Below are 26280 nucleotides of genomic sequence, written 5' to 3' on the forward strand. Positions count from 1 at the left end.
GCATTGAATTGGGTTACCCGAGTGCATTGACCCTGCCGTGCCATGCAGATCAGCGGTGGGGCTGGGGTTTGCAGTTTTCAGAGCACTCGGGCCATAGACTTTCTGTGGGGTGCTGGGGATTGTGGATATCTCTTTGGTAACCCTTCACTAGCCGCTTCAGTGCCGTTACATAGTGCAGGTGCAATGGCTGATCCAGACAAAGGTGCAAATGAATCTGGGTATGTAGGGCCTTGTGAAATCCTCCTCCCTGTAAAGGGGGAAGAAGTGGAAGTAGAGAGATTCTGGCTGACTTTTCAAAACAGCCCACTCACTTTGGCTGCGGCTCTTTCTCATACACCAGCCTACCTTGCAGAGGTCTGAGAACCAGCAGTGCCCGTTGGTTTCCGCTGGAGTTGAGTGCTCCTCACTTCTGAGCAAAGTCCATGCGTGTCTCAAGTCGGGCACCTGAAATTAGTGGGTGCCTTTTTTTTGGAAAATGTTTTGCTAAGTGATTTGATGACAGCCAAGAGATGCAATTGGGGTCACCAGGGCTCTTAAAATGCTGGAATTCGTAACTCTTAGGGCTTGCCTAGGCAGAGAGTTTATACCAGATTAATTAAGATCTGAATGTAATCCTATTTAAACTGGTGCACATCCCTGTGTTGACACTCTTATTTGAGTTTGTGTGGCTTGCTCTGGTTTAGCTTAAATCAGTTAGGAGCAGCCACTCTTAAACTGAAATAAGTGTGTCCCCACAGGGGCTTGCACCAGCTAAAGTAAACCAGTGCCAGTTTGTGTACAGGCAAGGTCAGATCCCTTAACAATCATCTTCATCAGCAGAGAATGTCTATGGCTTAGAGATGCTAGCACTGACACAGGGATCCTTGTTCCCTCTCCCCGGACCCAGGCCAGTCCCGGGCACTGACTTGATCTTTATTACCACTTCAGTAACCAGGTCTGCATTAAAGGCATCCAGTGGAGTGGGAGGTGGGGGCGTGTGTGGAAAAAACAGAAATGAGATTGGCATTGCACAGCTAAACCATGTTTGAACCGCAGCCAACTGATGAGTTACAAGCTAAAGCCAGTGGATTATTGAACAGGTGGCTATTTACAGAGTAGTGGAGCCGCATTGAGTGGCTGCTCTGGAATGGGGCATGGGATAGGAGAAGACTGGATTGGTCCCTGTGGAGAGGGCTGAGGATTAATTCCTCAAGAGGAAAGAAGCTCCCCATTCCACTCCTGTCCCAAGAGCTCAACAGGCAGCTAGAAACCAGAGTGGACTGATTTTTAAATCACAGCAATTTAAAGCACCAATTTTAATCACCATTTAAATCAACAATCAGGAAACCTTGATTTAAAGCATCAATTTTAATTGTTTTGCATTTGTACTTTAGTTATTTCCCTAAAGAGAGGTTGATTCTCATTGGTTGGTAACCATTAAAACATGTTGATTTGTAACTAATTATAACCTTTGCACTAAAATTGGTGCTTCTTTTTGCTAACTAGAAGGTTACACTATTTCTGTACACATTTATTTAAACAAGTATATAGCTTAACTTGGATTTTTTTTTTCACATTCTTAACTTTTACATTTTCTTTTTATGATAGAAAATGGTGAATGATGCCTTTCATACTTGCGATTTGTGTCAAGCTCTGTTTGGATGGAAATTCAAATTCAATGCACAAAACATGCATTTTAATTTGTTTATTAAATACAACTTCCTTAAACGTGCTGGATATATAAGGAGAAATTTTTTTATCAAAATACATTTTGCATTTAAAACTAACCAGATTATTAAACAAGGAAGTAAATTGAACTGATTATTTCTGGTTACCATATCCTTCAAGATTTAAAAAAAAAAAAAAAAAAAAAAAATAATGGAGATATCCTATCTCCTAGAACTGGAAGGGACCTTGAAAGGTCATCAAGTCCAGCCCCCTGCCTTCACTAGCAGGACCAAGTACTGACTTTTGCCCCAGATCCCCATGTGGCCCCCTCAAGGATTGAACCCACAACCCTGGGTTTAGCAGGCCCCAATGCTCAAACCACTGAGCTATCCCTCCCCCCGCTAAAATTATTAGCTCTCCTCCTTTGATACCTAGTTCTTTTTCATAGATTAAAAGAGGAGAAAAAAAACCTTTTCTGCTTTTTCAGTTCTTCGGGGCAAGGACTCTGTCTTCCCTATGTGTTTGAACACCATGTGTAGCACGAAGTGGTCCTGGTCATGTGCGTGCACTGCCATTACCTAAATAATCACATCTGCTGGACTTATTTCTATTCTATTCAAGAGAGAAGGTGGGTGTGGGAATATCTGTTGTTGGACCAATTTTAGTTGGTGAAAAAGACAAGTTTTTGGGTTCATGCTTTCAATGCAGAGATTTTTCCACCCAGGTTAAACGCGGAACCTTTAATTCTCTAGTTTGTCCGAGTTGATTTTAGAGATGAGCAAAACTAAGTGGCAGATTTAGGTTTTGCAAAACAACAAAAGCATTTGATTTTTGTAAGCCCAATCCCCTTGTGCCCTCCCCACATGCCTCCAAACCAGGGTTACTGGTATTTTTTTACCTGGCTCTCATTTTAATTATACATGTTCCTAGGTTAGCAGCGGGACTGAAGACAGATAAGTGGTTCTAGTTTTGGCCTATCAAGGCTGCAAATAGTGATGGTCAAAAATGCAGGTAGCTTTGTCTTGGTTTTCAAATCATTGCTGGGCAGGTTTTATTTTTGCCAAAAAACCAAACCCATGAGTCAAGTACTGGCTCCCTGGGAACCAAACCAAACCCCCAAGGCATGGCTGGAAGAAGACAGAAAAATCATTATGGTTTTGATTCGTCTCTAAATTGTAATGATGTTGTTGCATTTCGAATGCACCCATTACTTTAGTGTCTAGACGCTTCCATCTCTGCACCTCTGTCTCTCTCCATCTCCTGCTCTGTGTCCCTGTGTTGGGGGTCAGATCTACATCATTTGAGTCCTTTGAAGTGGAGTGAGTTATCGTCAGACACTCTCTCTGTTTAATCCGATGCAGTGATACCTTTGTGTGCTAATTGCCACCCCGGTGACATTCTGGTTCCTCTTCCTTGTGCCCTGAGCTGTGCCCGTGTGTGTGAGCAGTATGTTGCCATGCGTGGCTACCTTTATATATAGTTTGTGGAAATGCATGCTTAAGTTAACAAGAACACAAAGGTCAAAATTGGAGCAAGGGCTGAAATTGCTGTGTTGGCTGGGTGCTTTTTGCCCCAAGCTTGGGTGGAGGGAGAAACATGCAGGGCTCAGGGTTTTTTTTATGAATTTCATCACCCTAGAAAAGGAGCACTTCCCAGAATGCCTGTCTGTCCTCAGAAGTCCTGCCTCTGGGGAAGGTTGTCTGTATAGTTTTTCACGTAGGGTGCAACTGTCTGAGTGCACGAGTGGCCTTCATGCATTCTTGTGAGCAGGGACGTGGGGTTTGGCTTAAATCCCGTGCCCCTGGTGTCTCACGCAGTCGGTGCTTTTGCACTGCAGTTCCCACTCTCCTGTGTGTTCCATTTTTAAAGGGTCTGAGTTTCAGAAGCTCTGAGCCCCTGCGGTTCCAGCTGAAGGCAGTGGGGACCTGGTGAGTGCCGAGCACCCCTTTAAATCCAGCCCACTGTTTCCAGCTGATGAAGAGACTGTGTGCAGCAAAGAGGTGTGTGTGTGTGGGGGTGTTTTAAACCCCTTTAGAAGTGAAACCAGACCAGAGGAGAACTCCGGCTCCCTGCACTGCCTCGTGTCTGGAACTAAGAGGTTTAGTTCCTAATCCCCAGCCACTGACTCACTTGTGCAAGTTGCAAAGACTCCCTTGTAACAGACCCCGGTCCCAAAACGATGAGTGTGGATTTCAGTAACTCAGGCCAAGATTTCTCCAAAGGGACTAGAGATTTGGGGTGTCTTCATAGAATCTCAGGGGTGGAAGGGACCTCAGGAGGTCATCTAGTCCAAACCCCTGCTCAAAGCAGAACCAATCCCCAAACAGATTTTTGTCCCAGATCCCTAAATGGCCCCCTCCAAGGATTGAACTCTCAACCCTGGATGTAGGAGGCCAGTGCTCAAACCACTGAGCTATCCCTCCCCCTTAACTTGAGATGCCTTAAAAAGGCCTGATTTTTTTTTTCCAGGCCTGAAAATTGGGCCCCTTAAATGTGTGTAATGTTGGGCACCCAAAATCACTGGTCACTTTGGAGAATCTTGGTCAAAATGGAGAAAGCTGTGGAATAGTTCCCCAAAGGAAGGGACGGGAGCCCCATCCCTCAAGTCACTTAAAATTAGACTGGACTTAATACTGGAGAATATGCCTGCATTGGTTCCCGACAGAGGAGGGGTACATGGGCATCTCCCAGCTCTTGATTTCAGTCAGGGGCAACTCCAGGTTTCAAAAGTCATTGAAAATACTGGTCCTTTGGGTCCAGTAGCTCAGGCTGTCTCAGCTGGGGCCATGGACTGCAATTCGCTGCTCTTAACGCCTAAAGTAAAACAAAATGTGCATTAAGTGTGTCAGGAAATCCTGACCTGCAGAGCCAAGCAGCTGATGGGGCAACTGGCTGCTCCCATGTCTTGGGGAAAACTATTCTCCTCTGCTCCCCCACCCCCATTCAAGTGTAGCTTCTGGCCCCCGTTCCATACCTTTCCTGTTTTCCCCTTTGTAGTTACTTTTGATAGGGCTTTGGAATTGTTCCTTGACTGAAGTGGCTCAGGGACAGGAAGGAAGGAAGGCAGAGACTACAGAGTTGGAAGACTACACCTCCATCTGTTTAACTTCCTGACACTATTGTTCTAATGCCTGAGCGATTAGCTCTCGGGGATGGAGCCACTGGAGGCTACAGTGGGTTTGGTGCCGCAGAAGTATATAAGCCACAGTAAAGGATGTTGGTCCTGTCTCCCCTTCCAGTCAGTGAGACCGGAGAAGGAGACTGGGAGTCAGGATCTTTGGGTTCCTTTCACAGCTGCTTTACTTTTCTGTGCCTCAGTTTCCCTATCTGTAGAATGGGGGCGATCATGCCTGCCTTCCTCACAGTGGGATTGTGAGGCGCTGTTCAACATTTGTGCTTTGAAAACCGGGGATGAAGGGAGTTGTGGAAGTGTGTATGTGCCCTGTATTGCGCCGTGCGTCCTCTTGGCAGTGGTTGGGCACCCGCAGTTCCCATTGGACTTCAGAAGAAGTGAATGCAAACACTTCACACCACTCCGGGTGTGGTCAGCATCTTGCTGGGTTGAGCCTGTTGCTGGTCTCCCCGTCTGCTCCCACCACCCAGGGCAGATTCAGCTTCCAAAGGACTGCTCCATCTTGGCTCCAGTGACCATCAGCTCAGTGTCGCTGGGCCTCTCCAAAACTCCCTCCCCCGTTGTGTTAACAAAGATGTAGTGATTGAAACAGGGGACTGATTTAAAGCACCTCTGCCTTAGTGTTTGTGAAGGCCCCATCACTCTGCACAGTGAAACCCCACCCCTGGAGAATCGACAACAGCGGGGCCCGGGGGAGCAAAGTTCTAGCTCAGTGGGCATCTGTGAGGTTTTCACTTCTTGTGGTGGTTACTCAGAAAGGCTGGCTCTACATGCTGCCCCAGGTGCAGTTGGTTCCCTACTGGTACTTTAGATTGGTGTCCTACATTCCTGGCACCTTCAGTCGCTTGTCAACCAAGGCCCATGCTAGCAGTAACCTAGACGTGGTATGTTGTTACACAGGGCATCTTTCCCGTGTCCTTGGCCCTTGGATACCATGGGGATGGGGCTGACTCAATAATCAGGGTAGGATGGTCTCTCTCCACCTCTTCCTGAGCATTGCACTTGAAAGGAAATGGCTTATCCCTGTGTGTGGATGGTGAGGGGAAGGGCAATCCCGAGAGGTGGGGAAAACGAAACTCTGCTGCTTGTATTGCCGCTCTCTGGCATTGCGTGGAAATCCCCCTAAGAAAACCTCTTGTGTTGCTGATTCTTATTTTAGACAAGCAGAACAAGGCGGAGCTTCTGCTTTTGTGTCCGATTCACAGAAACAAAGCTGTTTTCCTCTCGCTAGAGAGGGGGTTTTTGTTTCCTTTCAATCAGGGCTACACGTTGTGGCTTATGCAAGAGGCTCAGAAGTAACTGCAGTTCAGCCTGATGAACCCAGGCTTCTGCTTCAGTGAATGAGTGAGACCTAACTCGGGGCTTGTGTGAACCCTGGGAGAAATGGGCATAGGTGGAACAGATTTCTAGAGGAAGTTTCCTGGCTCTCTCCAAAGGACTCCTCCCAAGTTCTCAATGGGTGAGCGCCGTCTAGAACGGGGCCCCGGAAATCTTCCTTTCACTGACCTTGAAAAAGTCACCTACATTTTGATCCAAAGTCCATTGTACTACATGCAAAGACTCCCATTGACTTCAATGGACTGTGGACCAGATCTTTAATCTTGTCTACACTAGCGTTCTCAGACTGTTAATTCTCAGCAGGTGTTGGTGGAAGGTTAATTGCAGACAGGGTTAGATGAGATGAGGGTAATACACACTTGAGTCTTGGCCTGTATGGCCTCCACCTTTACTGCTGCTGGAGTAGCTGCATTTATTCAGAATTGTGGGTCCAGATCTACCCTGAGGTAGTAACAGCTCCACTCTTATTTTTTTCCTATCTGTGTAAACAGAGTGATGGTATCTCTTGGGGAAGGATGCAAGATATCATTCACTTCGGCGCAAATAATAAACAGTAATAGGCTTTAAAGCGTTTGAGTTCCCCAGCTGGAAGGTGTTAGAGAAGCAGAGTCGTCTTATTTAATCCAGATGCTGTCCAGGATGCCGCCGTGTAAAAATAGCTTCTCTAAACACCTCTGTCTCTGTCACCCGTACTGCAGGCTGATACCTTTTTAATAACAGTTCATTATCTGTATTTCCTGAGGGCTAAGTGTGAACACATGAGTTAACTCTTAGGCCTTGGTAATTGTATGTTAATTGTTTGTATCTCACCTGCAGTGGCTTTGTCATGCCCACACTTAAATTAAGTCACACACTTCCTCTCCGCCTTCACCTTCTTGACTCATCTCAAAGAAGTTTAAAAAAACCCAAACTTGTTTGGGAGGCACTCGGTTTGGTTTTTGCATTTTGCATCATTCTCCAGGTTGGCGACAAAGTCAATTTCGCTTTTGCTCCTTGGCTGGTTTCATTGTGTGGTTCTCACTGCTTCCTTCTGTGGGTTGCAAACACTGCAGGGGAAGGTCTGTTTATAAACAACTGTTTCCATTGGAATTAAAAAAAATTTTTTTTTTGGTTGGAAATCACGTTTTGTTTTTAGCTCTTACGTAACCTACATGTGGAGCTGAGCTTGAGGGCGGCCTCTCTTTTGACTATGAGGAGAACATCATTCTATCAGGATTATACCTTTGCTGCAGACTCGGAGCCGTGGCTGTTTGCTAGCCTCTTTATTAGACCTCAGTTGGAAAACATTGGGATTGTAGATGGGGAAACTGAGGCACTGAGAGGTGAATTGGCTTGCCCAAGGTCATCCAGCAGGCTAGTGGTAGAGCCAGAAATACAACCCTGGTCTCCTGAGTCCCAGTCCAGTGCTCTATCACTAAGCCACACTGCTTCTAGCATTGTGAACCATTTTTTTTAAAAATGCTCCCACTTTTCCAATAGTCCAGCCAAGCCGTCTGAGGTGAATTTCTGCTTTTATGTTCCTTGTGGTGAAACTGCGGAGGAAACTTACAGATGCCTTTTCTAAAGGTCTGCTGTTTGCATAACTGTACATTCAACGCCCACCTAATTAAGCAAATGCGGGTTTTCCATATGTCTTGAAATCGGAGGTCCTTTGGAAATGTAGCCATCGGAGGACAGGATTATACGCTGAACTAGATAGACTGAGGCCAACAGCCACGCACTTCAGAAGCGAGCACTGGTTTCTGAGAGCCTTCTTTTTTGCGTTCCCAACTTGCGCCACTTTGGGCTGTGTTTTCAGGGGTGCTGAGTCCTCACTGCTCCAGCTGAGGTCAGTGGGAGTTTCAGAGCTCAGGCCCACGGTCTCATGAAAACAGAGTTACTTGGGGAAAACTCAGCTGCAAATGGCTTGCCGGAAGTCACAGAGGGGGTTGGTGTGAGAGCTGGGATTAGAACTCAGGAGTTCCTGGCGCTCGGTACCACAGTCAGACTGCTAGATCTCACCTCACTCCCAGTCCAACTTCCTGTTCTGTTTCTGCTAAATTGCAGAGTAGGGGGGAAATGCACTGGGAAATATTAGTGCAGATGTTCGTTTGGGCCTTAGCTGCCTCTGTGTTTCTGCTTTGTTTTGCTTCCTTAGTTTCTGACTAATATGTGCAGAACGCACAATCAGCAGGAAAAAATGGGGAGGAAAGAGGAAGCTGATGCCAAGAATAAAGACTTAATATTTGATAGAGTCCCATCCTAGCAACCCGCCAGGCCCTTGGTGCATGCCTGTCCTATACCCATCGGATATCCGTTTACTTTGTGCGTGATTTGTGAAGAGGGTATCGCAAAAGTCATCGGAAAAAAGTAACTGAATCAGAGGGACTCAAAGTAGGAAGGAAATGGAGTTTGCACATATATGTGACAATGCAGGGCATTCCATCTGCATGTGACACGGAACTCGTGAGCGGGATTGATTGCTGAGTCGTAACATTGCTTTCCCTTTCAGCTGCACTGCAACTCTGCAAGTGATTCATGGACTAAACATTGGAAATTTTGTACTTGCCAATATATGACTGTTTATATCTTAATTAGGTGAATTCAGTCTTCGCGATCCTTCAAAATTCTGCATCAGGAATTTATAGCGGGTGAGCCAAGTTCTGCTCTTAGTTATACTAGTTTAAGGGTCTGATCCTGACGGGTACTGATCACCTCCAGATCCCCGTTACCTTTGCTGGGAGGTACAGCTGCTCAGCATCTCTTGGGATCAGGACATAAATCCATTATACCAGTGTAATTAGAGAGCAGAATTTGCTCCGCAGGTTAGATTATGGTGATTGCACCGGAGGCAAAGCAGAAACCCACCAACCCCATGTGTGTCACTGTGCAATTGGATAGGTCCTTTTGTGGGGCAGGATTTGGCTTCCTCTGAAGCATTTGGTGGTCACCACTCCTAGAGAATATGGACTAATAGGCTGATTTGGTGGGAAAATTGCGTGTCTGAGGGTGTCAATTACAGGAACATTCTTTCTTTTTTGTGGAAACATCAACAATTTGGGACAAACCCATCTGGCTGAAATGGTTTTTAAAAGGCGTTTCTTAGCATTCTTTTTAAGCAGACTTGGCCTAAAAGTGGATGTGAGGATTTGACGGTATAATTAACACTATCCTAATGCTTATGCCTTGACTTCAGAGGAGCATGTGTTTCTTCCAGACGCCCGTACTTAACCACGTTCTCATTTCACTGATCCCCATCTAAGGCCTTGTCTGTGTGGACGTTCTTCTTCCAGAATAAGTGTGACTTGTTCTTGTTCCTGAAGCTAAACAAGCACAACCACATGTGGAGACTTTCAGGAATAGCTATTCCTGGATAACACTCTGTGTAGACAAGCCCTAAGCTTGGAAGCTAATGGGGGTGGAGCGGAGGGAATAGTTCCCGCCATCTGTAGCTATGATGGAGATGGCTGCCTGCAGGGATTGGTTCAGGGTGGCTTGGTTTGCTGGTTTATGACAGAAATGCTTCCTGCTGGACAGGGCCGGCTCCAGCGTTTTTGCCGCCCCAAGCGGCAGGGGGGGAAGCCCCAATCGGCAGCAGCTCTGCTGCCGCCGCTTCATTCTTCGGCGGCAATTCGGCGGCAGGTCCTTCCCTCCGGGAGGGACTGAAGGACCCGCCGCCGAAGAGCCGGATGTGCCGCCCCTTTCCCTTGGCCACCCCAAGCAGCTGCTTGCTGCGCTGGTGCCTGGAGCCGGCCCTGCTGCTGGAGAAGCTGAAGAACTCCCATGGCTGAGAACTCCAGGTTTTGCAGAAATCCTGGAAAGGTCCTTACCCAGCAGACCCACCACGTGCACGACTTCCCCCTTCCCCATACAGAGCTCGCTCACGGGGAGCATCCACCCCAATCCAATGCCCAGGTTAAATCCATGCAGTGCCAGTGGCCACCAGCGGGGATCTGTTTGTGTCTGAGCAGGAAGGTTGGGTTCCAGGATGGGAGCAGCTGACGGGGGTTAGATCCTGCTCCTGGCTGTTCTCCCCACTGGATGGGTTTATGGAGCAGCAGAAGGTGTCTCCAACTCCTCAGCAGGTGGCTCTCAGAGACGGCTGCCTAACCCAGCTTTTCAGCTGGACACTGGGAGCCAGGCAAAAGAGCTTCGGGGGCTGCTGCAGGAGCTGGTCGCTGCCCGGCTGGCTGGGGCCAGCCCGTTTTCTTTGTGCCCTCGACCCTGGTATTGCATCAACATTGTGTTTCCCCTCTGAGGCGTGGGAAGGTGAGCGGCCGGCCCGGGTTAGATAAACGATGGTGAGGGGTCCCCGTGGTGGCCGCTCAGGGCAGCTTTCCCGTCTTTTCGCAGGCGTGTTCTGGTTCATAAACCAAAGTGCAGTGTCTGACTGGGCCAAACCCACCCTTGGGGTGGCTCCATTAGCGTCAGTGGCTGAGACGAGCCTGTTGTGCGCCCCCCACCGGAGCCAGGAGGACTGTCGCTAGCCACAGTTCCTCATGTTCTTATGCTCACTGTCTGCGGTGTCACAGCCTGGCTTTCTCTCCTTGACGATGTGCTGCGTGTACTCAGGAGGGACTTGGCTGCGAGCCTCCTCCGAGCCCAGCCTGGGTAAATCTCTTCCTCGAACAGGCTTAGCCAGGTATCGGTGTCAGGTGTGTTCTCCATAGGACAAGTGGCAGGTTTATTGTATGTCAACATGTTTCACCATTTTGGGCAGGGAAAGGCGGGGAGGGAGGGAGGGATTCCCCCAGTGTTTTAAAGGGATCCGGATAAATCCTCTTAGAGGGAGCTTTGCCTCAGCAAGCTGTAGGGAGGAAGGGCCATATGCTGCTGTGGAGCTGTTGTGGGTAGTGGAGCTAAATTGGCCTCATTGGACTTGAGACCTAGAGCCCAGTTCAAGGCTGCTTTGCAGCTGCCGTGCCAGCTATGCCAGCCAGAAGGGAGCTTGGGGAAGCAGGCAGAAGTTAGAGCAACCATCAGAGCTGCCCTAACCAGCGTCCTGGACCAGGCCAGCCCTCAGGATCACTCAGGCGCAAGCTGCCGCTCTGCCCCCCGCCCTCCAAACCCTTCCTCTGGGCGGGGCAGAATGGTCTTCGGGTGAGCTCTAGGGCTTGCAGTTGGGCCAGTGGATTTGATTCCCAGCAGAGCTGTAGCCCTCCTGTATGGCCTCGGTGCAAGGCACTTAGTCACTTGGAAAATGGGGGGCTGCTAATTTCGGGTGCTCTACTTGAGAAAACAAAGGCCTGATGTTCAGCCATGCCAGGGACCCGTAGCTCCTGTTGATTTCAGCTGGACTTGTGGGTCCCGAGCGCCTCTGAAAATCAGGCGCAAGGCACCTCAGGTCAGGCACTCGAGAACTGAGCCACTCAAAATGAGGGGGCACTGACATGTAGGCCAGGTCCCTCATTTGCACAAAGGGGATCCCGGCACGTATCCATCTCACGTGTGGTGTCGGATCCCCTGACACTAGTATTTGCAAAGCACTTTAGGGTCTATAGAAGGTGCCATTGAGAATGGGGCAAAATATTGGTACCTGGATGCCACGGTGATGGGCCCATTAGAAATGGATGGGGACAAACCTGTCAGTGGCTCCTGTGGCGGCGGTAATTCAGTCTCTCCTTCTAGAGCTTTCTCTGCTCTCCTGTCTGTATACAAAGCTCACTTTGCAGGCTCTCCCTGTGTCCGAGCTTCCCAAGGTCCCCTGCTGCAGGTGCTGTCCCTCGCTCCCAGGCAGATCGGTTTCACTGTGACTGTTTGTTACGTATGTTGTGATCGCACTGCCGAGCGGTGAGGGGCAGAGTTCTATGTTCCCCTGTGCGGTTACCAGAGGGACGAGGAAGTGCTCTGGGGGCTGGAATGGGCAGCAGCCCAGGCAGGGAAGGGAGTGTGGATGGAACAGGCCTACGTTCTGGAGCTGGGAGCACCAGCTCCCAGGTTAAAACCCACTAGGGAACGCTGCCGACCTAGCCCCAAATGCTTCAGAAGTGTTAGCTGCGGGGGGTGGGGTTCTTGCTCTGGTCAGTGTCAGGTGCCTTGGGCCTGATTGGCAGAGGGGCTGAGCACGCCAAAGACAGTGGGAGCAGCTGTGTCCCAAGAGCTCGAGGCTGCGGTTTTGGCCCTTGGCCCCCCTGCATTTTGGGGAGGAGGCAAGTTTTGGGGGTTCAGCCCTCCTACAGTTTGCAGGACGGGGGGCTGAGTGCCCAGCGAATTGGGCTGGCTCTCCCAGTGCTTGTGCTGCTGTTGAAACACTGTGGGGCATTAGGAGGAGCCCCCCTTACCGATCCTAACTGTGGGGATGTAGAATTCCCCCCTGGTACAGCACTCTGGAGCGCTCCTTACATTAGGAGGGAAGTGCCTGTAGGCTTTGCTTCACCCCCCTCACCCCCCCCCCCCCCCAAAAAAACTTCCAACCCCCCAGGACTGATGCCTCCTGATTTGCATATTTAAATATGAAAATGTACCCATCTTGGCCTCCCAGCCATTCCCTGGGCAAAGTCCCCCATGCCATGAAGGTAACGGCATTGTTTCCTTTCCCCATCGCAGAGCTCCACGCAGGAGATCGGAGAAGAGCTGGGAGACGGCGTGATCTACAGCATATCGCTCCGGAAGGTGCAGCTCCACCACACAGCCAACAAGGGGCAGCGATGGCTTGGGGTAAGCTGTGCCCAGCCTCCCTTTGCCCTCTGACTACAGCGGTGATGATTCCCCCCCACACACACCTTCGCTTCTCCTTGTGCCTTCCAAGCATGGCAACAGGTGGTCTTGGGGGTGTCGTGGTGCCAGCAGGGTGGGCGCGGGTGTAAGTGGACATATGCCACGTAAGCCACAGGCCCAATTCTTAGCGTGCTGGGGCAGTGTTTCCTACGGCGGCTGGTAGATCCATTCATCCTTTCCCTCTCCAGGCCTGTCGCTGCACCCACTGTGGCATTGATTGTGCTGCATGCAGGCGGGTGGCTGGCTTGGGGATTATGAGCATACAACAGTCAGGGCGGGGGATGAAGCACCCCAGCCAACGTGGACACAGAGGTTTTGATTTGCCAACTGCAGCTCTGGGGTGGGGGTGACCCCCTGCCCCCAATAGGACAGCTTGATGAAACATGCTCACAGGTGCCTCATCCTCTTCCTGCTTTGGGCATTAATCTGGGCATCCCCATTTAGGGGTCTCCTACCGAGATCTCACCAGCATCTGGCCCTGTGTCTGGATTGAGCATGCCTGGGAGAGTTCAAATCCTTGTCTGACTCCTTGCCAGAGTTGGAAGGAGAAGGTGCCTGACCCAAGGGGCGGCAGGGGAGCCATGTGGTTACTTGCACATCAGGAAGGAATTGGGGGGGGGGATGCAGAATAGGGCCCCAATCTCCTGGGAAGGGCTGAGCGCACATCTCCCACTGAAATCTGTGGGAGTTGGGGAGCTCAGCACTCCATGGGATCTGGTGTTTTGTTCCCTGAGAAGAAGGGGTTAAGAGCGGCTCCCTCTCCTGCTGAACAGCCTGTCTTGGAGGAAGCAGACATCCTTTTTGTCTGACACGGCCAACAAAAAGCCTCTCCCCTCTCCGGGAGCTGGCACGGGGCCGGGGGACCAGACAGGCCCCGCAGGAATGCAGCGCTGGGTATTATTGTTTCCGGCTGTCCAACTCCATCACATTCCAGTGGCAGAACGGATGGGCAACCCCTGCATGGGAGCGCTGAGAGAAGGATCCCAGAGCCAGAAAGGCTCCAGGCCTGGTTTTCCTCTCTGCCCGCGGGTGGGTGTGTCTCATGCAAAGAGTCAATGTGGGAGCCCTGAAGGCTGTGGAAAGAAGAGGCATCTGCTGGAGATCCTCATTTTTCCCTTCCCCTCCTATTATTTTCTCTCTTAACTTTCTGTTTCCTGAGCTGAGCCAGTCCCTGGCCAATGGGAAGTCAGTGTTTGCTACTTTGTGTTTCCAGCCCTTACGTCTGCTTGAGCAGGGATAGCAGATACGGGGGGGAGAGGGGGGCAATGGGCAGGGCACGCCAACTTGGATCGGCTTGGGCATCTCCCCACTGGGACAGATTGCTCTGTCAATAGAGGGGCGATCTGGGCATAGGGCTAGGAGCCAGGAACGCCCCAGTTCTAATCCTGGCACTGACACCCTCTGTAACCTTGGGTGCGTCACTTGGCCTCTCTGTCCCTCAGTTCCCTCCCCCTGTAAAGTTGGGGTAATCCCCACACCGCAGGACTGTCCTGGTGAGTCTTGAGCCAGACCTGCTTGGATGCATGTGCCGGTCCAATTCTGATTCTGTCCCCCTGTGAGCAGTACGGAGCTTTCCAAGCGCCCATGCTGGGGGGAGATGCAAGGCACCTAGGGTGGGGGTGGAGCTCTTGAGCCTTTTGGTTTTCAAAGGGACTTGGTTCCCCATCCCCACCCCTTGTGCTCTCCCTGTCCGTGGAGCTCATGCTTGCGATCAGGCCCATCACAGGAGCGTTGCCCTGGCCGGATCGAATGCTGCAGAAGCTCCTGGGGAAGCTACTCCGGCTTTACTGGACTCCGAGTCCCTGTCCACACCAGGGAAGCGACCCGCTGGTGACGGAATCAGTGGCATAGCAAGCGCTGGCACAACATCCGCGTTTGTCCTGCGCCCATTCCAGCGCTGCTCTGCACCATTGGAGCTGCACTGGGACGCTGTCCCATAGCGCCCTGAAGCAGTGCTTAGCACGCTACATGTCCTGGGGGGAAGGGCCCCTGCTGTAGGGAGAGGTGGCCCTGGGACCGTAGGGAAGTGAATGTGGGTGTCCCCCTTGGGGCCTGGCTTTTTCAGCTCTGCGCTCGCGTTCCTCTCTCTGTCCTCGCCTAATGCTGTCAATCATCCCCCACCTCCAGTTCGAGAACGAGTCGGCCTTGAACCTCTACGAGACGTGTAAGGTGCGGACAATAAAAGCCGGGACCCTGGAGAAGCTGGTGGAGTATCTGGTCTCAGCCTTTAAGGGCAATGACTCCACCTACGTCACCATCTTCCTGTGCACGTACCGGGCCTTCGCCACCACCAAGCAAGTGCTAGACCTGCTGCTCAACAGGTGACGCTGCCCCTCCCTCCCTGTGGTGCCCCTTGGGGGTGGAAGTCTGTGCCCTATCCATGCTGTGGTCCCTCCCTTCCCCCCCCAACGCTCCAGACAGGCGATCCATGCAATTCTCTCCTCTGTGCCCCGCTAGCGCTGGTTCGGGCCTGGCTCTGACCATAGCTCAGTGTCCCACATCACCGCTGCTCCTTTGGGGGCCCCCTCTGGTTTTAGTGGGGAGCTGCCCCCATTCCAGCCTCAAAACTTCGCCTGGGCCGGGTCCTCTCCTCTCACGCAGACTCAGTACAGGGCTCTGTGCTGGGGTGGAGTGGGGGCTACTTCTCAGCCATGCTGCAGCCTCAGGGATGGAATAGTCCATGTATCCTGTCTTCCTCCCCTACCCTCCAGGTAGAGGCCCACAGCTGGGAGTGGAGGTCTTTGTGTAGTCCCAGATCTACCAGCTCTGCCCTTCCCTCAGCCCCCTGTGCTCAGGGCCTTCCAAGCCCGACAGGAGGTGGAGCAGGGCGCATCCCAGCAGTGTGTGGAAAGCCAGGCTCGGAGAGCTGCTCCTGCCTTCTCCAGAGACTTTAGAATCCCCAACCTTGAGTCCTTTTTAATGCTGCTGTCTGTAATTGGAGCTGTATCGCCCCCCTCCCCCTCCGTAGGCAGCATTTCATTGTGCCCCTAGCGCAGCACGTTTGCCAGGACGCCGGAACAATGGGGACAGTGTTAGCGGGAGCGCATACCAGGGAGCATGTGTACTCCCGGGATCGTCCAGGCATTGCACTGCGGGTGGGGGAGAGGCCTTATGGGCCATGGGATGACTACAGCAGGGGGTAGGTAGTGCGAACTCTGCTCTTCAGGCCTCTGCTGTCCCTTTCAAAGGGCCAGCCAGCCCAATGAGTCTGTGAAATGCCCAGAGCTGCCTTGGTGCCATGTCCCAGCATTCCTAGATCAAAGCCAGCTCCGTCCCCCTGGTACCCTGTTCTGAGCGTGGCCAGTGCCTGCCGCTTTAGAAGGCGGCCCTCGATCTTCCATAACGTACCTGGTTGATTGTACCTTGAAATACTCTAAGAGCATCGCCGTAGGGCTGAGAACACTGATTGTAACCTCCACCAATGGCGTTCCCGGAAGTACGGCCTCTGGGAATGCTGTCCAGATGTGACAGCCCTGTAGGCTCTCAGGCAGTGCGGGTACTTTGGGGGATACCCGTGGGTGCAGTGCCCCTTAACCCTTCCCTGGCACCAGGCTCATGCCATAGAGACATGGGCTGCGCTGTCCAGCTCTGAAACTGCAGCGGTCTCATTGAACAAGCAGGTAACTTTTGCCTGCCAGATGCAGCTTCTCTTTGGATTGAGCATGGGAAAGGGCGACCTGTCGTGGTTGCTTAGGGTAGTTGTCCCTGTTTGCATGGGACATGGGCCGGTCCTGTCGTCCCCCACAGTTTACAATCCAGAGTCCTATTCTAAGGCAACCCTGAGAGTCCACAGTGGGTACTAGTTGCACCAGGCTCCTGAAAGGGCCCTGGCAGGAGTGCGTGGATCTAGGTGTCGTCGGAACCCTGTCCTGACTGCAATGCCTTGTAAGCCCCCAAACTTCATGCAGAGGGTAGGGCTCGTTTGGCCGGGGGTGGGCGATATGCTGGGAAGAGACCCGGAGTGAAGGATGCCTGCCTGCCCCAGCAGGGGTCGCTGTGGAGAGGCAACTGCCCAGCAAGGTGTGGTTTAACTGGCTCATTGTTCTCCCCATGTCAGGTACGGCAAACTGCACGTCCAGGTGAATGGGGACCAGGCCAGACACGCTGTGGATGAGAGACTGGAGCTGAAAAAGTAAGCATACCTCTGCTGTAGTGAGCCCTCCTCTCGGCACCCGGGCAGGGAGGGAATGTCTGTCTGGCCCCTCTGCTCCCTCCAAGGAGCGCTCTCTCTTCACAGATGGCACCCTCTCCAGGTGCCAAAGGACCATCCACTCTGGGCTGTGGGCATGTGCTGTGGAATTAGGTCTAGGAGGTTACGGGCACGGAGAACCCTGGGCTGAGATGGGCCAGGACTTGGCTCCACAGGCTGGGAACTCTGACTGGGTGGGTCTTGGAAAAAAGCCAGGAATAGAATCCAGGTCTCCCGAGCCCATCTCCTGCTCTAACTGCTAACTGTCCCCTCTCCTGTCAAGTCCAATTTGTTGAGCTGTAATAGCCTGTGGCAGTGAGTTCCACAGCTTAATGATGTGAAGCAGCTGGAAGTGCATTTGCAGCTCTGTTAGGACATTTGGGGATGTTGGCTCTCGGCTGTTGGGCACATGGGCTCTCAGCTGTCAGACATGTACGCATACATACACTTTGGCACGCATACAGGTGTCACTTTATACCCAGTTTTAACAGCCAGTCTGTCCGTCTGCTTCTCCCCAGCACCATCTCCTCCATCCTGGGTGCCTGGCTGGACCAGTACTCTGAAGACTTTCGCAAGCCCCCAGACTTCGCCTGCCTCAAGCAGCTCATCTCCTATGTGCGCCACAACATCCCCGGCTCGGACCTGGAGCGGAGAGCGCGGATCTTGCTGGCCCAGTTCCAGCAGCCGGAGCACAGCGAGACAGAGCCAGACAGTGAGCGGCGCTTCCTCCCCGTGCCCATGTCCCTTAGTGCTCTGTGTGGTGTGTCCTGGGCTTCCCCAGTGACTCTTGTGGGGAGAACTGTGTGTGAGGGCCGTCCGTGGGGCCTGCGTGGAATGGAGGAGGGTTAGCACCCAGGAGGATCTCCAGAGCCGAAAAACCTGCCACGTGACCAAAGCCAAATGAATCCCCCCTTAAATGAGTCCGTTCTGCCCTGCCCTGCCCTGCCCTCTTGAGCTCCTCGGACCCCTTCCTGCCCACAACAAGAAGTCCAGGTTGTAAATGACCCTGGGGGGGATTCAGTCTGGGGAAGGATGCTGGCTTTCCTTGCAGTGGGCGGGGGTTCCTGCAGGCACCTCCGTTCGCCCTCCTGGCCTGTATGAGGTGGGGTCTGGGTCTTAGGGGTGTGAGCGTGTCTGTTTGTGTATGAGGAGGGGAGGGCGAGCAGTGTATCAGGGTTGGGGGAGGGTCTGGCTGTGGTGCGGGGGTGTCTGTATTCAGGGCTAAGTGTGTAACTGAGGAATAGAGGGTTGTCTCTTACTCATTCCCCGTCTTTCTCAGCTGTGGACCAGACCAGCTGCACCTTCCGGATAGTGGAGGAAAACGGACTGGGGGAGGAGAAGCCAGACTTCCTCGCCTTCTCCCAGGAGATGGTGGCCGAGCAGTTCACGCTGATGGATGCTGTGAGTATTGGCTGCTGCCTTGGCACCGAGTGCTCTGCCCATGTGCTTGGGGGCCCTGCCCGTGTGCCCTCTGCCTGGGCCTGTGATGCTCTCGCTCTCCTGCTTGCCCGTTCCCTAGAGAGACCCATCTCCAACCCTCTCTTCCAGGAGCTGTTTAAGAAAGTGGTGCCTTACCACTGCCTGGGCTGCATCTGGTCCCAGCGGGACAAGAAAGGCAAAGAGCACCTGGCCCCCACCATCCGCGCCACCGTCTCCCAGTTCAACAGCGTCACCAACTGCGTCATCGCAACGTGCCTTGGGGATCGCTCCCTCAAACCGCAGCAGAGAGCCAAAGTGGTGGAGCGGTGGATTGAAGTGGCTCGGGTAGGACTGTCCTCTGTGATGCCAGCTGTTCCCCAGTGGGGTCTTTCTGGGAGGTCCCCGGCTGGTGCTTGAAGCAGTGTAGCCCAGTGGGTAGGGCACTAGCTTGGGAGTGGGTTCTAATCCCTGCTCTGCGACCTTGAGCAAGTCTCAACTTTCCGTGCCTCAGTTTCCCCCTCTGTAAAGTGGGGATAATGTTACCTGTTATAAAGCCTTATGAATGGGGCTAAGAATTATAACTAATGGCAGGAACTCTACATCCCACCTACCCTGCCCCCACTAGAAAACTAGATCCCTCTCCAAGGAGCCCATGGCTCAGGCGGTGTATGGCAGAGGGGGACCAAACTGAACCCCTCATCCTTGGGTTTGGGTAAGTGGGGCGCAGCTCTCACATTCCCCTGCCTTGGACTTTGATTCTGAAAATGCAAACTCGGCCAGTGCGGTTCTGGAGAGTTAGTCGCCCGTTCCTGCGCGTGTGAAGTGAGACCCTTGTTTGGGGGGCCTAAGCCTGGGCTAAGACCTGAAAAAGGTTTGCAGGGAGGGGAGGGTGACGAGGGGACTCGAGATGTTAAGGGGCCAGGTGCCCAGCTGGGCTAAATCACCGTAGCTCTGACGTCAGTGGAGCTGCACTGATTTACACCAGCTGAGGATTTGGCCCGAAACATCTCCGTGGCCAAAGGGGGAAGCCAGTAACCATTGCCTGGCTGCCATCTTTTGAACGAACGTTAAACCCTGCCGTCTCCCCTCAGGAGTGTCGCATCCTGAAGAATTTCTCCTCTCTCCGAGCCATCCTCTCCGCCCTGCAGTGTAACGCGGTTCACAGGCTGAAGAAGACCTGGGACGAGGTGTCACGGTGAGCGCAGCCCTTGGGTCCCATCGCCACGGCAGGAGCGTTGGCATAGTTTGGGGGTTCCCATCTCCGCCAGAAGCTGTAACGCTGCCTGACTCGCGTCCCAGGGCTGTAGCCGGGGCCCGGTGACTGTGCAGAAAGCCAGGGACCAATGTAAGACACTTGGCTGTCTTATTGGCATGAGTAACCTAAAATAGATCCCACATGTGAAATATTCCTGGATACCCTCCGAAATAGCAGAGCTACCTACTAGAGCTGTGATCAGCTGGGTCCTTCCCAGGGGCATCGCCCAGCCTGGAAGGGAATGTTTCATTCAGGCAGATTCCCGGGCAAATGATGTCAATAAATCCACACGCCAAAGGGGAAGAATGGGGATTCTCCCAGGGCATGCTGGGAAAAACGTCTGCGTTGCCCAAGAAAGGATCCAGGATACAAGCCGGTGTTTTGGGGAGGTGGAAATTTGGAGAATGAAATGGACTCGTGCTCTCCAACAGCATGGGGCTTAATGAAGATGGTTCTCGAAGGGGGCGTAGGCTGGCACAAGAAGAGGGGAAGAGAGCCCCAAACGAGATGGGGACACCGGTGCTGATGCCTACTTGTTTCTCCCCCGAACAGGGAGAGCTTCCGCACTTTCCACGAGCTGTCGGAAATCTTCTCGGATGAGAACAACCACTCGCTGAGCCGGGAGCTTCTCATTAAGGTACTAGGAGCTCAGTCTCTCTCTCACATGGGCTTGTTTCTGAACAGGGGGTGGGATGGGAGTTTACCCTGATGCTGCCAAAATCGCTCCAAGCTCAACCCTTCTCTTCCCCTTCTTCCCCCCCCCCCCACTGCCACACTAACCCTCCTGCATTCTGCAGTGCTGCTGGCTGGGTCTGTGAGTCTGCAGTGAGGCTGTGTGGCGCAAAGGGGATGGGCAGTGAACTCTATAGCAGCACATGCCATGAGTTGCTTAGAGGTCTTGAATGATCTTTAGAGCATGGCCCGTACATGCCAACTTACAGACACGGACTAAGTGTGCGCACACAGACAAACTCTTTGCACCCTCTACACCCAATAGGAATGTATCTGGGAGTGTGGGTGATTTTAAAACCCAAATGAGGGTTCCCCCTGAAATATCTGCATCTCGGATGTTGCCGCCTTTTGCTAGGACATGAGCGTCAGGAAGTGAGAGCCTTGAAACTGACTGGGCTATTTCAGCTGCCCAAGATGAAGGGAGAAAGGGGCATATGGTTTGTAGACTCTTCCCCAGTTTTAACTGTCAGGCAGTGTTTATTATACACACAGGGGAAACTAGTCTTTTCATGGGCCAGATCCTCCGTCTGCGTAAATCAATGGATCTTCAGTGGAACTACATCAGCTGAGGGTCTGGCCCAGAACTTCCAACTAGACAGTTTCCCTTTAAGTCTGAAAGGGGCAGAGCAAGGCGGCACATTGTGAATGGCTGATGCCGACAGCCTGGACTGCTGAGCGTGGCTCAGTCCGGGGGCTTGGGCTGCGCCCAGCTCTGGCAGCAAGGAAATCCCCAGTGAGGGCAGAAGATAAGGAAGGGAGAGGCTTGTCTAGGAGAGAGGAGTGTCTGCAGAGGGATTCCCTCCCCTTATCTCCCTGGAACAGCGGTAAAGGAGCTCTGGCTGTGGGAGCCTGTGCCAGATGCAGGCTGTGAGATGAACTCCTGGACTGACTCCTTACGCCTGCACACGAGCTGGTCTAGTACGTGCAGCCAGCACTGCTGCAGCCGCCCACGCCTGTTAGCTACCTAGAAAGGAAGTAGCCGGCTTGGTGGCCAAACCAACACTGCATCTGAAAATCTCTCTAGTGGGCCTGATTCTGCGCTCGTTCCCACCGCCGTGGCACAAGAGTAACCCGGCTGATGGCAGCAGCATTACACTAGTGTGCAATGGGTGTGAGAAGAGTATTAGTGCCCGCTTGTTACTGTATTGCCCAATGCTTTCATTCTGGCTCCATGTAGGGCTGGGCTTAATGGGTCTGCACTGGAATCGCCTGGCTGCCAGAGGCCACAGGTTCAAATCCCAACATCAGAGGGGTGTGTATAGGACATTGTGCACCAGGTGGCTGCTCTGCCCCAGAGGTGGCTGCATTTTAGCAGCCCTGCACATACAAAGGGCCTGTCCAGAGTCCCGCTGATTTTTAGTGTGAGTGGTGAGTGCTCAGCCGTTCCTGGGCTCAAAGCTCGTAAAATGCTGCTCTAGAAATGTCCATCTCCCTGTCAGGGCGTCCACTCGGACATTCCATCCCATCGCTGGGGCGGAGATCACAAAATCCAAAAGGGAACAAAACATCCCTTTGATGAGCTATTAATACGTGCGTGTGTGTGTGTGTTTGACGAGCTATTAATACGTGCGTGTGTGTGTGTGTTTGACGAGCTATTAATACGTGTGTGTGCACAGCATATTCCACCCAATACGAGTCTCCTCTTGTTTATAGCGTGCATGCTCAGCTTTGATTGTTCCCCCAGCCCACCCCCATAGAGACAGAGGACTTGTCTGCATGGGATGCTATACTGGTATAAGGTAAGGTGTGAATTTAAACTATTCTCGCCATACCAGTTTACCGCCCCTTGTGGACACTCCTGTTCCCGTAGCCTGGTTTCACTTGAGCGAATGTCGCTCTGGAAGCTGTTTAATACTAGTACCCGGCTCTTTATCTAGCGCTTTTCACCTGTAGCTCTCAAAGTGCTATACCGAGGAGGTCAGTGTCATTACCCCCGTGTACAGATGGGGAAACTGAGGCACAGAGGGGCTTGCCCGAGGTCACCTAGCAGGCCAGTGGGAGAGCTGGGAACAGAAAACCAGGTCTCTTGCGTCCCAGGCCAGTGCTCTGTGCAGTAGGCAGCACTGTTTAAAATAAGCCAAAAAAAAGCTACTCTTAGTCTGGAAATAAGCGTGTCCGCATGGGGAGTTGTGCCAATAGAACTGGAGCAGCTGAACTATACTGGTATAATTCTACACCAGAAGTGTCTCCCATGTAGACGAGCCCTTTGCCCAGCTGAACTATACTGGTATAATTCTACACCAGAAGTGTCTCCCATGTAGACGAGCCCTTTGCCCCTCAGCAGGAGGGTGGTGCTTCTGTAACCCTGCCTAGGTGTGGTCCTGTGTTCCCTGCCCTACCTGAATTTCTGTCTGACCATGTGAGCTGCGGGGCAGGGAATGGGACTTCTCCTGGGTTTGCAAAGCACTGTCTGAATTCTCTCCCCAGGAGGCCTGATCTCCATGATCAAGGATAGCCTCTAGTAGGGACGTTAGATCAATAAGCCAATTTATGTTGTTGTCTTCCCACCAATCCAGGAGGGGACGTCCAAATTCGCCACCCTGGAGATCAACCCAAAGAGGGCCCAGAAACGGCAGCAGCAGCAGCGGGAGATGGTGAGTGGCGTGGCCGCCCATTGCTGGTAGCTTGCTCAGAGCTCTGTAGCTGTCACTAGTGTGGGATTCACCCTTGCTCTCTCTCCTTTTCCAGGGCGTGATGCAGGGCACCATTCCCTACCTGGGTACCTTCCTCACAGACCTAGTGATGCTGGATACCGCCATGAAAGACTTCCTGGATGTAAGTATAACCCCCCCCGTCCCTCCCCTTTTCTTCCTGGCTTCCCTCACGGAGCCCTGGAGCTCCCAGGAACTGGCGGAGGGAGGCTGTGTCTGAAAACAAAGGGCTGGATCCCTGCATGGTGAGACTCCCATGGGTACCTTGCTGAACTCACACTGCCCCTAGCGTGATGCAAGGCCTCGCCCGTCTTGCTCTGCGGGATCAGTTGCCGGGGGAGGGGTTATTGGCGGCTGTGGGGAGCGTCCCTCGCAGGTTCGCTGTAACCTTTGTTTGATTTCTGTCTTTCAGGGTGGGCTGATCAACTTCGAGAAGAGAAGGAAGGTGAGAACTGTTCACGGACAGCCGAGCTTTCGGCTTGAGCACAGCTGGGTTGGAGGAAGGGGCTGACTTTGTGTATCCTGGCAGCTGGGGTCCTGCGGATGCCCCCGCCCAGTTGGGGATGGTTTGGCTCCCTCATTCTGCAGTCTGTAGCATTGAGGCTTCAGTAGCTGGTTTGGGGTGGTTCACCAGGGCTCTGATTCCACGTGGAGTGCCCGTCTAACTGACATCCCTCCCTTGTGGGGCGGGAGTGTGGGGGTCTAGTCAGCCAGTAGGAGTGGGCCTCATTCTGTCTCTGCCTGGGTTCCCGGCAGGAGTTTGAAGTCATCGCCCAGATCAAGCTGCTCCAGTCGGCCTGCAACAACTACAGCTTCACGCAGGAAGACCGCTTCGTGGAGTGGTTCCACGGCGTGGAGCGGCTGAGCGAGGCTGAGAGGTGAGCTGGGCCCGGAGCCAGGGGCTTTAGCTGCCAGTCCCTCCACAGGGACCTAGCACCTTCCTCCTCCTCCTTCCTCCAGAACGTGGGCTGTTCTGCTGCGGCTCTGCCACCTGGACCCACCGAGGGACCCTTTGTCTCCTTCAAATCCAGGCTGCTGAAAATCCGCTGCTGAGACCTTAGGCCCGTGGCTCTGTCCCGAGCAGCCTCCCTGCAAACCCCAACGCACTGGGAAAGGGTGCAGGGCTGGGGACCTTGCAGACTGACTCCCCCAGAACAGGGGCAGTCAAAGCACCTGGAGCCTGCCCGCTCCTCGGTTGGCAGGCTGAAACCCCAGGCCTTGGCCCACGACCCCACCTTGCACCCCAACTCCTGACGCGGTCAGAAACCCGCGGTGGCCCTAATGCTGCGGGTGGGCTCCAATCCGTTCCCCCCCTGGCACTGTTAAATGGCTAGCTCTGGAGGGGGACCCCAGCCTCCCCTGGCTGAACCTCTGCTCTCTTCCCCTCTCCTAGCTATAGCCTCTCGTGTGAGATCGAGCCCCTGTCCGAGTCGGCCAGCAACACGCTGAAGGCCAAGAAAAATACTGGCATCATCAAGCGATGGAGCGAGTGAGTCTCTGCTCTGGGCCCTGGTGAGATGAGCTGCCCAGAGCTAGCGGCCAGGCCATGGGGGGGTGGGATTGGGGTAGCTGCTGGCTGGCATGTCTCCCTCCAGCCCCCTGCTCTTGACCCAAGGGCTGTGGGTGAAACCAGACCCTGCAGCAAGCCTGAGAAGGGCCCCAGCCTCCCGCCTCGGGGCAGCAGGATCGGCTCCAAGGGGAATGAGTCGGGTGGCCCAGCCTCGTCTCAGCGATGCCTCGGCAAAGGCCGCGCGACAGGCAGGGAGTCAGGCCCAGAGCCGGATTGGACATTGGCTGGGTTAGAGGCTGTATCTCCATGAAAACGGCTAAAGAACCAGGCCCGGCTCTGGCGCTAGCAAAGGGTGCTGTGAGCCAGGAGTAAGGGGCGATGGCTGAGCTGAGGGGGGGGAGGGGGACGCTGGGGGGTGCTTGGTTGCAGTGAGCCCAGATGTTGGGCCCGAGACTGGGATAGCAGGGGTTGCTGCACTTCAGGCTGGGGCTGCATTAGCACATCTTGGTTGTGGGGGCAGGGTGAGGGCTCATGCTTACAGAAGGGAGCTGATGGAGCTGGAGGGCTGACAGGACCCTGGGATCTTTGCGCTCTTTATAGAGCAGAGGGAGCTGGGCCTGGGGCAGAAGCTGCAGGGGGGCGGGTGCTGTGGGGCAGGTGCCCCGGGGGGGTGGGGGTGTGCAGAGGCTGCAGGGGGGCATGGGGCAGGTGCCCTGGGGGGGGCCGCAGAGGCTGCAGGGGGGCATGGGGCGGGGTGGGTGCCCCAGCTGCACGGTGCATGTCAGCTTTGTTCCCTCCTGACCATATCTGTCTCCGCCCCTCTCCTGCAGCCGGCAGGTGCCGAGCGCTGAGCCCTGTGCCGGCGGCAGCTCCCATTCCAAATCCTTCGACCAGCTCAAGTGCGGGCAGTACCTGTGCAGCGGGGACACGGCCGACTCGGTCAGCGTCACCTCCGCTGGCTCCAGCAGCTCCGACGTGGAGGAGATCAACATCAGCTTCAACCCCGAGTCCCCCGACTGCCAGGAGAAGAAGGTACGGGGCAGCTCGCTGGGCTCTCCTCGCGCCCAGGCGATCCGGAGCCAGGTGCGCCCATTGCAGCCCCGCCTCTCCCTTGATGGCTGGGGGGTGGGGGTTCCCCACCCGCGTCTCCTAAAGGCTGGTTCTAACCTGGAGCAGATGGGAGGTCGAGCCCCTCCCCTTCCGTCCCTCCTGTCCAGGGCACGAGTGGGGGTTGTCATTGCGAATTCCCTGCCCCCCCTTCCTCGTGCCTCCAGCAGAACCCCACCTTCCCCCGCTCTCATGAGCTTCCTCGGCCCTGGGGGCGCGGTTGGGGGATAGACACCCCTTTCCTCTCTGGATCGAGGTGCTGAAGCTGGTGCTTGTCCCTCCTTTCCCCCAGTTCTGGGAATGCACCTCGCTCTCTTCCCTGGACACGTCGGGGATCGGCTCTGGCTCCAGCAGTGCCTCCTCGTCCTCGGTCTCCTCCACCCCGGTGACGGCCTCGCGCACCCACAAGCGCTCCGTCTCGGGCATCTCCAGCTATTCCTCCCTCTCCCTCCCCCTCTACAACCAGCAGATCGACGACTGCTGCATCATCCGGGTCAGCCTGGCCGTGGACAACGGCAACATGTACAAAAGCATCCTGGTGAGCACTGGGTACCGGCAGCACATCCGGGCGGGAGGGGGCTAGTCGGGGCTGGGGAGAGCCTG

General features: G+C 53.7%; 1 protein-coding gene across 6 annotated transcripts in view; it reads left to right on the forward strand.

The window, feature by feature from the left end:
* RALGDS (ral guanine nucleotide dissociation stimulator) overlaps positions 1 to 26280 on the forward strand; it is a 102110-nt gene that overhangs the window by 71781 nt on the left and 4049 nt on the right. For 4 of the 6 annotated variants that reach the window (XM_054007087.1, XM_054007086.1, XM_054007082.1 and 1 more), the window contains 15 exons: positions 12644 to 12754; positions 14942 to 15135; positions 16872 to 16946; positions 17522 to 17715; positions 18283 to 18404; positions 18552 to 18767; positions 19514 to 19617; positions 20230 to 20314; positions 22926 to 23003; positions 23098 to 23184; positions 23473 to 23505; positions 23817 to 23938; positions 24454 to 24549; positions 25401 to 25653; positions 25970 to 26215. In XM_054007087.1, coding sequence (XP_053863062.1) covers positions 12644 to 12754; positions 14942 to 15135; positions 16872 to 16946; positions 17522 to 17715; positions 18283 to 18404; positions 18552 to 18767; positions 19514 to 19617; positions 20230 to 20314; positions 22926 to 23003; positions 23098 to 23184; positions 23473 to 23505; positions 23817 to 23938; positions 24454 to 24549; positions 25401 to 25653; positions 25970 to 26215 — 2016 coding nt within the window. The remainder of the gene's footprint in view (positions 1 to 12643; positions 12755 to 14941; positions 15136 to 16871; positions 16947 to 17521; positions 17716 to 18282; positions 18405 to 18551; positions 18768 to 19513; positions 19618 to 20229; positions 20315 to 22925; positions 23004 to 23097; positions 23185 to 23472; positions 23506 to 23816; positions 23939 to 24453; positions 24550 to 25400; positions 25654 to 25969; positions 26216 to 26280) is intronic. The other 2 variants (XM_054007084.1, XM_054007088.1) reach the window with 1 other exon arrangement.

Source organism: Malaclemys terrapin, chromosome 17 (genome assembly GCF_027887155.1).
Source record: "Malaclemys terrapin pileata isolate rMalTer1 chromosome 17, rMalTer1.hap1, whole genome shotgun sequence".
Taxonomy (NCBI): Eukaryota; Metazoa; Chordata; order Testudines; family Emydidae; genus Malaclemys; species Malaclemys terrapin.